Source organism: Myotis brandtii, unplaced genomic scaffold (assembly GCF_000412655.1).
Source record: "Myotis brandtii unplaced genomic scaffold, ASM41265v1 scaffold357, whole genome shotgun sequence".
Lineage (NCBI taxonomy): Eukaryota > Metazoa > Chordata > Mammalia > Chiroptera > Vespertilionidae > Myotis > Myotis brandtii.
Window position 1 is genome coordinate 713502 of NW_005363729.1, and position 11484 is coordinate 724985.

Below are 11484 nucleotides of genomic sequence, written 5' to 3' on the forward strand. Positions count from 1 at the left end.
TTGGAGGAAGGCGAGGTGGCGCCGGCACGGGAGGCGCTGCAGGGCCGGGGACACCGCTACGCGAGGGCACCGCACGCAGTAAAAGCTGGTCGGTTCCTGCTCTGAATGCGAGTCCGTTAAGTGTGCGTGTGTGGCACACGCGTGTGCACGGCACCTGCTCCGTCGGGTCACCAGGAAGGCAAGAGGACGGGCGATACGTCGGATCCCGGCTGTGCACACGCAGCCTTGAGCGGGGGTTTTGAACCCCCTCTCATCGCAAAAGGCCTGGGAACAGCCCGCAGGAAACAGCTGGCAGCACCGGGAGGTGCGGGATCCAGTCCAGGGCTGCCGCGCCCCGGAGCCCCTGGAGGCCCCGCCCTGACACCCCGCTCCGCCTGCAGCTGGGCCCGACCTGGGCTGGCCTCTGGTCTCGGGCCCAGCCGTTCTGTGTTTGGATGAGAGACCGCGGGCCAGGTCCACCGGTGCCAACCTCAGCGAGCCCGGATCTGGGCCGGGCGGGGTACCCGAGACCAGGGACACAGGGACACAGGCACACGGAGGGACATGGAAGCTGGCAAGGGGCTCTCCGCTCCCAGAGGAAAGGAGCGGGTCCCAGGCTGCCTGCCCTGGCTGACGTGGGGCGGAATCTCCCGTGGCGACATGGTGTCGGGCTCGCACTTTCTCCCAGATCAGGAGCCTTTGAAAAGTGACGAGAGCCTCGGACTCTCCCAGGAAAGTGCTCCCTGGCCCCCCCAGTGGCGGTCCCATGTGGTGTCCTGTGTGCATGAGGGTCCAGGCCCTGGCCAGGTCACTGCTCTGCTGGTCGCTCTCTCAACCCAAGCCTCAGGCCGCCCAGCCCCACAATCCCCTCTAAGGCGCTGCTTCCCTTCCAGGGGACGCCTTCTACCTGGCTGTGGGCGGGGCCGTGGCCCAGCACAACTGGTCCCACATCACCTCGGTGCTGCAGGACCAGAGGTTCCGGTGCCAGCTCATCGACAGCTCAGAGGACCTGGGCATGATCAGCATCCAGGGCCCAGCCAGGTAGGAGAGGGGGCACCTGGGCCCCAACCCTAGTCCCTCCAACTGGGACCCGTGGCCAGAAGCCCTTGCTGTCCAGAAGGGGACAGTCTGGTTAGCTAACCAGTCGGGGGAAGCTAGAGATTCCACGCGAGATAAACCGTCTCTAAAGCTCTAAACACAGAGAAACTTTTCGTGTGACTCAGTATCGCAGGGTTCAGGGGTCACGTCTCAGAATTACATACGGCTCTGGGAGCGGGCAGAGCCGGGCCCAGGTCCTGCCTGCTGCCTGGGCGAGAGGCCACCTGCCTCCTTCTGAACAGCTCCCTGCGCGCCTGTGATGACCACAGGGCCGCTCATTCCCCATGCATTCACTCTGCACGTATTCACAGAACTCCCCACGCGGAGCCCAGCCCTGGAGGGGCACTCGGGCAGCTGGGCGCTGTCCAAAGGCCCCTCTGGCTGGGCTTCGGAGGAGGAACCTGGGGGTGGGGGGCCAGAGGGGAAGCGCATCGTGTTAAAGCCACCCACCGGCGCCTGTGGGTTGCCAGCCCTGTGCCAACATCTCCCCGGCTGCCCTAGACTGGCCGGCCTCCCTCCCTGGCGGGGTCGTAGCTGCCTTCATGGGCACTGCTCGGGCACACAGCAGGCGCACAGTGGGTGCTTGCTGAGCAGTCGAAGAGGATCTGAGTGGCTCGTGTACTTGAACTGTCAAGTGTTTGAATTTGGGTTGCAGTTAGATGGTTAGATCACTGACCCAGCCTCTGTTCACCCACCCGAGGAAGGAGAGCCTTGAGAGCGCATCTGTGGGTCTGGCCTCCACCGGGGTCGCCTGCTCCTTCATTGTCGCCGTGAGGGTGGCTTTCTGTGCCTGTGTGGTGTGTGTTCGTCCTGCTGTGTCTTCATTGGCACCAGGCCTGCTGTCAGTCTGCCCACGAGCACAGGGACTGGTCCCGCTCACCGCTCTGTCCCCAGTCCCTCCTGGTGCGGAGCGCACACCCAGGGGTGCCAGCAAGTATTTGTTGACTGACTGACTGACTGACCGACTGTTCTTGCTTGCAGCCGGGCCATCCTCCAGGAGGTGCTGGATGCAGACCTGAAAAATGAGGCCTTCCCCTTCTCCACCCACAAGCTGGTGCGAGCCGCCGGGCACCTGGTAGGTACCCGCTGTCCCCGGGTTGCGGGCAGCAGCCACCTGCTGGAAGGAATACCCGGGGCTGGGACTCGGGAACCCCAGTGCCCTTGGGCAAGGCTGTTCACCTCCCAGAGCCTTGGTCCCCACTGTGAACAGAGACCCGGTCCTGCCCACCAGCTGCCAGGACCTCCAGGGGTGCTGGGTCTAAGCCGGGCATCACCCCAGCTCCTCCTGGTGCCTGGCACAGGGGGCTCAGTCCCAGGCTTCTGCCAGGAAGGCAACCTCAGCCTCGCCACCCGCACAGCCGCCCGGGGTGCCCTCCCGCATCGGGTGACGCGTTATTTCCTCTGCCTCCTTGGGATGGCGGGGCTGGGGCAGCTGGGCAGGTCTCCATGTCCTGCTGTGTCTACCCCTTGCCCACCAGCATGGCGGGTGTGGGAGGAGGAGGGCTGCTCGGGGGAGCTCTAGCAGTCCCGAGGGGCACCCCCCCTCCCTCCCCCCCAGCTCAGACAGTCTGGGACACAGGACCCGAAGCTTCTGAGACTGTGGACAGTCAGGGCCCTGTCAGAACCGGCTTCCTCAGAGCCCCTGGGGCCAGGCGCCTGGTCCGGCCTGGGTCAGCATGGCCCTTCCTGGGCCTCAGGGTCCTTGTTGGAAATTAGGGACCGTGACCTTCCCTCTGCATTCCTGAGGCCAAGGAGAGCAGCAGACAGTGTAACACCAGCCACTGTTTGCTGTGTGGGCCCAGGGTACCAGGTGCTGTACCAGGCCCACTGGACCAGGCCCTGGACCAGGCGCTGCTCTAGGCGCACTGACACGAGGATTGCCCACACGGACCCTCACAGGGTGCTGACACCAGGAGCGGATGAACTGTGCTGGGCCGTCCTGGGAGTGGCAGGTGTTAACCTCATCCCTGCCCTCCAGCCGCTCGATGCCGGGACTCCTCCTGTTGTGACCAAAAATGTGTCCAGACATGAGCGAGTGTCCCCCATGGCTGCAGGGTTACCCATAGCAGGGGTGGCAGCCACGTGGGCAGCCACTATTTCAGGGTTACCCCTGGCAGGGGTGGCAGCCACACGGGCAGCAGCCACGGCCAGGTCCCCGCCACCCTGGAGGACGGATGTTTCTTCCAATAGAGCTCAGAGAGGTTGGGTGGGCTGCCCGAGGCCGCCCAGCCAATAAAACAGGAAGAGTGCACGGATACGTGTCCGTGAAGCAGACGTGACCGTGAGGACGGGTTGGGCAGACAGACAGATGGTCCTTTTCTCATCTCCCGTGTTCATCGGGGGTTTGGGCGGGGAGTGTGAGGGAGCGTTGGTGGGGAGCCATGCTGGCCCGCAGAAGGTCTGGAGGTCGGACGCGTCTGGGTCCTGTTAGCAAATAAACAGCATTGCGATGACATCGGCGAGGAGGCTGCCAGGGGGACGGAGATAAAGGCTGCTCTGCGGAGGGAGCCCAGGAGGCGAGGGCTCCGCTCCCGCCTCCACTGCAGAGGCCGAGCTAGGGGAGCAGGAAGCTGGGCGGGCGGGGAGGGGGATCTGTCTAGCTCACTTCCTGACTCCTCGGTGCCAAATTGCCTGCCGGGACCAGAGAGGGTGGGCACTTCGCAGGAGCAGCACAGCTCAGCCGGGGTGGTGGCTGCACCCCGCCCGCCCCTGGGCCCATGCGGCATCTGAGCTGGGAGCCTCTGTGTGGTTCAGGGTGGGGGGTAGCTGGGGAGAGGACCAGGTGGGAGCACTCCCCTCTCAGCCAGGCGCTCCCATAAGGCACCTGGAACGTGGTCTTGGATGGCGGGTCCGGCTGCCTCTCCGCCCCTGGGGCCGCCCTGGCCACCTCCCAGGTCTGGCCGCGCTGTGGTGGCTGGGCTCGGAGCAGGGCTGGCGGAAAAGAGGCCGGGCTTCGGGGTGAACCTCTCCCCAGGGTGATAAGTGGGCGGACACGGGTGGGGGAGTGGGGTTAGGGTGTGCGGGCTCCTCCCCGCCCTGTCCCCCAGGGTTGGCTACTGGTTTTGTCAAAAAGGATTTACTGCTGGGTGGACGCGTGTGCCCTCCTCTGCTTCCAACCCTCGGCCTCCCTGAGCCTTCCCTTTGTCCACCTGGCACGGGACGGGGGTGGACCTGGCACGGGACGGGGTCGTTAAGCAGATTCCAGGAGAAGCTGGCGCAAAGCTTGCCTGCCCGTCTGGGCATCAGCGTTTCACTGAGAATCCCGGGAGCATGTGCCAAATGAGGACGAGTCAAGGAAGCCCTAACTCAGCGAGAGAGGTGGGGGGAGGGAGAGATAGACCGAGAGAGAGAGAGAGGGACAGAGACAGACAGACGGAGACAAACAGACAGGCCCCAGGTGCTTCCTTCCTCCCTGACTCTGGCCGAATATGAACACGGAGTCGGGACCACCCTGCGTGCACATCTGTGTACACGGCCTCGTTCCCTCACGACCTGGCAGTCGGGTTCTTGTTCTTCTAAATGTTCTGAGAGCCGCTCTGAGCGCCACGTCCCCTCGCTCAGCTCCGTGAGCCCCTGTGCTTGGGCGTTGACGTGGGGCCGTTTTCTCTTCCTCGAAGCCCTGTGACCAGCGTCCCTCGACCGTGCCCCTTCCCCAGCCTCTCTGTGGACCCGGGAGGGAGATTCCTCAGCTCGGGACCCTGAGACAGTCCTGCGGGGACTGGCAGGCTGGCTCCCCGTGAGAATAAGCGCTGGGTCTCCTAAACTACAGGGTCTCCTGCCGACGCTGAGCTCCCCCTCCCCCACGCCCCCAGCCCGGCTCTGAAATCAATGCCCACACGTCAGCTGGGAGCATCAGCTGAGCGCCGGCCAGATGCGGAGCTCTGAGCCGGTCCCTGGATGGCAGCTGCAGCCCCCTCCACGAGTCACACCCGGGTTGAGGTTGGGGTCGGGCAGGGTCCTGCAGCCACAGCCCAGCCTGCACTGGAGGGTGACCTGATGGGGGGGCAGGAGCCCCTCCCCAAGGAGCTGATATCAGAATGAGGAGGGTCCCAGGGACAAGTTCGAGGAGGGAGAGTCAAGTCTTGGCAAGAGAAACACGGATGGAGGAGAGACCTGGTGGTTGGGGTCACGGCCGTGCTTGGGTGGAAGCTGGGTCAGCACAGAACCCGAGGGCTCAGGGGCAACGTCACCCCACTGTTCAGTAGAGCTGGGGGCTGGGCAGGCCTGGCTTCCAGTCCCACCCCAGCCTTCGGGGCTGCCTCTCAGGCCTCAGTTTCCCCATCTGTAGCGCCCAGGCTAGACAATGTCTGAACTCCTTTCTGGGCCGGCCCACCAGTCTGTCAGCCGTCCCTCCTCCCGGGCCCGGGAGTCTCACATTCTCCCAAATAAGCTGTCTGGGCTTTGGTGCGTGTTGGCGCCCCATCCCTCAATGTGAAGAGACGCCGGGGCCGCAGCGCGGGGCCGGGCCAAGTATTTATGGGAGATCGCTGGGCTCTGGCCAAGCAGATGTGGGAGCGGGACGTGGGCCTCTAGTCTGCAAGGCCTCCTGGTTGCAGGGCGCGGAATGGCGGCCCCAAGCCTCGCCTACAGCCCGGCCCGGGATGCATGGGCAGCCCCGCGGCGCCCACGGGACCCAGGCTCACCGCAGCCGGGCAGGGGTCCCTGGCTGAGCGGTGTCCCCAGCTGAGCCGTGTCACGGTTTTGCAATAATTCTCCGAGATGCTTGGCTCCGGCCAGGCTTCCATGAGCCGCATTCCTAGAGGAAGGACAGAGGGCGGGGACGCTGTCCCCTCGGCAGCCAACTGACCAGATGGCCCTACTTCCCACACATTGGCCTCAAGGCCATGGAGGTTCCCGGGGGGAAACGCTCCCGGTGTGGTCACCGGGCCGGACGTGGTGTCCCGGTGCCTCGGTGAGGACGGGCCCCTCTGCAGAGCAGCGGCGCCGGGCTGCAGGCTCAGCACGAGACGTGGCGGTAAAGCGACTTCCTCCTGAACATGAATTTCAGGTCAGAAGGAAATTGGATTTCTCTCCCTGACGGTGTGAAGTCCGCACGGATTTGATGGCTCGGGGGAAGGTTCTCTCACCCGCAACATTCTAGAAAGGGGCTCCCGATGAGGCCACCTCCACGCAGACGGCCTTGGCCGATGGGGTTTCCGTTGCCGGCTGAAAGGTCCTTCCACAACCTGTGCAGCGTCACCGTGGCCCCGGGACCCGGGAGCCGTGGCCGAGCACCCGCAGTCCCTCCTGTGGTGTCCGCGGGGCAGCATGTCTGGCTGGGGCCTGAGGACAGTGTGGTTGGAATGAGGCCGGTGGTGCTGAGGGACCTGGGGCATGTGCATCAGAGATTCCAGAACCTCCTCCAGGAGCCCCGTCCTTTCTCTGCAGGGGCGGCTGAGTGTCCGGCCCTATGCCCTGCGTCCTCTGTGGGTGCGGACAGCGCCTTTCTGGGGATGCCCCGTCGCTGTCACTAGCAGCTTGAAACCCGACTCCAGGCCAGCCAGTTGGGAAGGTGCGCTTTCCTCAGGGGCGTCCGGGGCTGACCTGGCCTTCACAGGCCGGACAGGAGCCCGAGGACTGGACGGTGTCCATGGTGCTTTTTACATCCTCGGAGGGGCCGGATTTATAAAATGCGGTTTGAGCACCACACCTTTTATTTATTTTTATCCTGATTCTTGGAAAACTAGTTTCTATCACCATCTTCACCACCATCACAATAATCACCACCATCGCCACCACTACCATCGCCACTGCCACCACCATCACCACCACCACCATCGCCGCCGCCATCACAATCATCACCGCCACCATCACTACCACCACCGCAACCACCATCACCATCATCACCACTATCACCACCACCATCGCCACCACACATTAGCCTTCTGAACCAGACCTCTGGGAGAGAGTGCACACCCCATAGCAGGATGGTTTTAGGATCCAGGATGTCTTTGGAGCCTTCAGAGGGTTTTGAAAAATGAAGATAATCTGAACATGCAACCAACGTGCTGCCTCCCTCTCCTGTGGGTTCGGGGCGGCCACAGGCCCTGCAGAGAGCAGCCCATGCTCTGGTCCCACCCCCCGCCTCTGGGCCTCGGGTCCCCACTGTTTAAGGGGTGACAGGTTGGTGGCTGCGCCTGCTGTGTCGGCCGTGCTGTCACACAACCAAACACGCTGGGAACTTGTGAAACCGCCATGAGCTGATGTGATCTGAGAAGGTGGCCTGCGTCTGTGGGCACAGCTGCTTGGCCTCCTGCGGGATGGACTCAGGTGCGCCAGGCTTGTTCTGATGGCGCATCCGGGGAGCGCCGTGGCCTCCCCTGACCTGGGTACCTGCAGGGCCTTGGGCCCAGGCTCAGGCGGGCACTCAGCACCTCCTTGGACTTCCGTCATCTCCAAGGAGAGCTGGCGGGGGGTCAGTGACGCACCAAGCCCCCTGAACGCATATGTTACTGAACCCTGAGAACAGCCCCTCCCCCCCTTCCACCCCGAAGGGTTTGAGTGGGTCTGTAGAGCCCTGTGGTCCTGGGACGGAGTGCACGGCCTCTCTCCCTCCCTCCTGGCACCCAGAGCATCACGAGAGGACAAATGACAGTCCCTCTGGCTGTCGGGGCCCGGCCGTGGAGAAGAGGGTGCCTCATCTCACTTTCATCATCTTAACCACGTAAAGCACGTGGCTTGATGTGCAGCGCACTAACATCGCCACATGATGTGCATAGCTCCCCCCGCCCCCCCAAGCTCCGAATAACCACCCTCCTCTCAGTGGCTGTGAACTTGACTACGTTAGGTGCCTCCTACGTGTGAGTCATACAGAACACGTCCTTTTGTGACTGGCCTAGTTCACTCAGCGTCACGTCCTCAAGGCTTGTCCATGTGGCAGCAGGTGTCAGAATTTCCTGCCTCTTCACGGCTGAATACTATGCCATGCGTGGATGTACCACACTATCCATTTTGCGGTGGATGGACACGGGCTCACTCCGCCTCTTGGCTGTTGTGAATAATGCTGCTGTGAACACGGGCAGCTGGCAGTGTGAGATCTTGCCTTCAGTGCTTTGGGCAGACACCCAGAAACAGAATTGGACATACGGTCGGTCTCTTAATTTCTCAAAGAACCACCATCCTGTCTTCCTGAACAGTCGCACCATTTCACATTCCCGCCAGCTGTGCCCAGGGTTCCCGTTTCTCCACACCCTCGCCAACGCTGGTCATTTCCCGGGTGTGTTTTTAAATAGGGATGAGGTCATCTCATTGCGACTTCGATGTGCATTTCTCTGATGCGTAGTGATACTGATCACGTGCCGTATGCTTACTGGCCGTCGGTGTTTCATCTTTGAAGAAATGTCTTCATCAGGTGGTTGTGCTGTTGTCGAGTTGTAGTTCTGTGTGTATTCTGGGTCTTGAGTCGTATCGAATAGACGGTTTGTCAGTGTCTCCCAGGCCGCAGGCTGCCTTTCCACGGCTGATCGTACCCTTTGACGCACAGAAGTTTGCACACGTGATGGAGCGTAGTCCTGTGAGAACGTGTTGCTCTTGTTGTCTGCACCTTCGGTGTCATAGCTAAGAAATCACCCAGGTCCAGTGTCATAAAGCGGCTCCCCTGTTTTCTTCTAAGAGTCTCACCGTTTCAGTCTGACACGTGGGTCTGTGACCGTTGTGAGTTCATGTTTGCATCGGTGTGGGAGGGAGCCCAGCGGCTTTCTTCTGCAGCGATGTTTGCTTCCCAGCACTGCAGAGCCGTCCTCTCTCTGTTGTGTGGTCTGGCCTCCTTTGGGAGACCATTTGGCCGTATGCACGGGGCTTCTTTCTGGGCTCTCCTTGCTGTTCCGTGGGTGGACGTGTCGGCTTTAGGCCAGCAGCACCGTGCTGAGTACAGCAGGTTGTAGAAAGTTTGACATCAGGAAGCTGAGCCCTCCCGCCTCATTCTTCTTCTCAAGATTGTTTTGGTATTTGAGGTCCCTGTGACTCTGAGTTTTAGGATGGGCTTTTCTATTTCTGCAAACGCCATGGGGATCTGATGGGGATTGCATTCAGCCTGTAGATCGCTTAGAGTAGTGTTGATGCTGTAATGAACGTGGGCTGTGTGGCCATTTATTTGTATCTTCTTTCATTTTTTTCACCAAAGTTTTGTCGTCTTTAGCGTACAAGTCTTTCGCCTCCATGGTTGGGTTTATTCACCTCCTTTCTGGATTGTCCTTTGTCAGGGTCAGAAACATAGCTGATTTCTGGGTGTGGATTGTGTACTCTGCAACCTTGCTGAATGAGTTTATTAGGGTGAGAAAAGGGTTTAAGCAAAACCTGGCTTAAGTCCTCCCTGGGAACCTTCCACGATTCTGTGACTCCGCCCACTGCCTGTGGTTCCCGTAAGAGTGAATGCAGGGCTGTTTTTGAGCGGGTTTCTCGGGGGGCTTGCTCTTACAGTCCCTCCACGCCAACATGTGCTGGCAGGTGGCTGTGTATCAGGCATTGGCTTCCCATGAAGGTGGTGCTCACAGCACTGGCCTCCGCCCATTTATCAGATGGGAACACTGAGGTCGGGAGAGGCCAACCCGGAGCCGGTGTCGCAGACGTCCTCACACTGGGCTTTCCCTTCCGAAGGCGTGAGCACTTCCCCATCTTCCTGCTTCCGTGGAGAGCAGGAGGGCGTGTGGGAGCCAGTGATGCTGTGGCCTTGGAGAGGCCCCTGGCATCCCCACTCGCCCTCGCCTTGCTGGGGCGCGGGGTCCGCCTGCTCCCGCCTGTTTCCTCAGGAAGCATCTGCTCAGCCCCTCTGGCGGAGCCTGCTCGGGGTGTGGGGGATCAGCCGCAGCAGCCCCCACCTTGGCTTCCAGAGCTGGGAAGGGGCTGCGTCCCACCCGGGATTCAAGGAAGCTGCGGGCCGACCCTCGCTCTGCGCGGGGTGTCAGACTCGGAGCCTCAGTCTTGGGGCTGTTGGTGGGCGAGCTGTACCGAGGATTCTTCTGTTTCGTTCCCTATGAGATTGGCTTTGGGCCCGGGCTCCGCGCAGCTGTCCCGGATTAGCCCCGCCGGCAGGCAGGCCCCGGGGAGGCCGAGAGCTTCCGGGGCACGGAAGCGTCCACAGCACATTTCCCATCAGTTTGGAGTTTTTCGAGAGGCGGGCGCGTCCAGGGCCTCCCGAGTCCAGGCCCCCGCGGCTGTGGTTAGAGCGTCCAGTGCAGAGGAGCTTGTTGCGCCGGGAGCGTGGCCTCCACTCCTGCGCGGGCGTGTCCCGAGGGGAGCTGCCCCCGGCGGGCCTTCCAGCCGGAGCAGTGGAGGGGCTTCTCCTGGCTCCCCATGACCTGTGACCTGCTGTGCTCCCCGTGACCTCTGTGACCTGCTGTGCTCCCCGTGACCTCTGTGACCTGCTGTGCTCCCTGTGACCTCTGTGACCTGCTGTGCTCTCAATGTTCCTGTTGTGAGCTGGTTGGTCCCCGGGCTGAGCGCTCAGGCCTTCCCCACGGGGACCTGTGGGTTCGGGACTTGCCCGCAGGCCTGGAAGCAGACATGGTTGCTGGGTGCCTGGATGACACGCAGCCCCACCCAGCGTTCGGGATCAGTCACATGCGGCTGGCTGAGTGACCCCAGGCTGGTGGTGGCCTCGTGCAGTCGCTGGTGGTGACGGGTGTGAGGGACACACGCAGAGACCAGCTGTCCCTGTCACAGCTGCTCCTGCTCGGGCCCCACACCAGGGCCTCAGCCCACTGACAGGCACCCTGATAAGAGGCACAGACAGGACGCAGCACAGGAAAGGCCGCGGGGCGATGGAGGCAGAGGGTGGGATAACGTGGCCACAGCCACTGAGCGCCCAGAGGCCAGGGGAGTGGGGAGAAGGGTCCCCCCGGGGCCTGAAGGGAGCGCCGGGCTGGCACCCGCATGTTGCATTTCCAGCCCCAGAATGGAAGGGAGTCCAGTTGGTGATTTCAGCCACAGAGTGTGGGGTCATTTGGTGGCTGCAGGATCCTCACACGGTCACTTAGAAGGAGAGCTGAGTCCCGGAACTGTGCCCACTTTCTCCCAACGCCGACCCCCTTCTCCCCTTACAGGTTTCCAAGGGCTCCTGGGAAGTCTCTTCGGAGACCCCATGTTTCGGTGGGGGGCTGGCCGGGGCTCAGGGACAGCCGATGACAATGGTGAAATGGCACCGTCCACCCGTGAGTGGGAGCGGGGCCTTGACTGCGGTGGGTGCCCCCAGCCAAGTGAGCGCTGTGACTGTCCCCAGGTGCGGGCCATGCGGCTGTCCTTCGTGGGGGAGCTGGGCTGGGAGCTGCACATCCCCAGGCCGTCCTGCGTGCCCGTGTACCAGGCCGTGATGGCAGCAGGCGCCAAGCATGGCCTTGTCAACGCCGGCTACCGGGCCATCGACTCTCTGAGCATCGAGAAAGGTGCACGCAGGTGGCGGGGGTGGGGTGG

The 11484-nt window shown here is 62.3% G+C and overlaps 1 protein-coding gene across 1 annotated transcript in view; it reads left to right on the forward strand.

Annotated features, from left to right (window-relative positions):
• Positions 1-11484, forward strand: part of SARDH (sarcosine dehydrogenase) — a 40049-nt gene that overhangs the window by 25802 nt on the left and 2763 nt on the right. Inside the window, 3 exon segments of the mRNA XM_014544220.1 lie at positions 793-1020; positions 2059-2152; positions 11294-11456. Coding sequence (XP_014399706.1) covers positions 793-1020; positions 2059-2152; positions 11294-11456 — 485 coding nt within the window.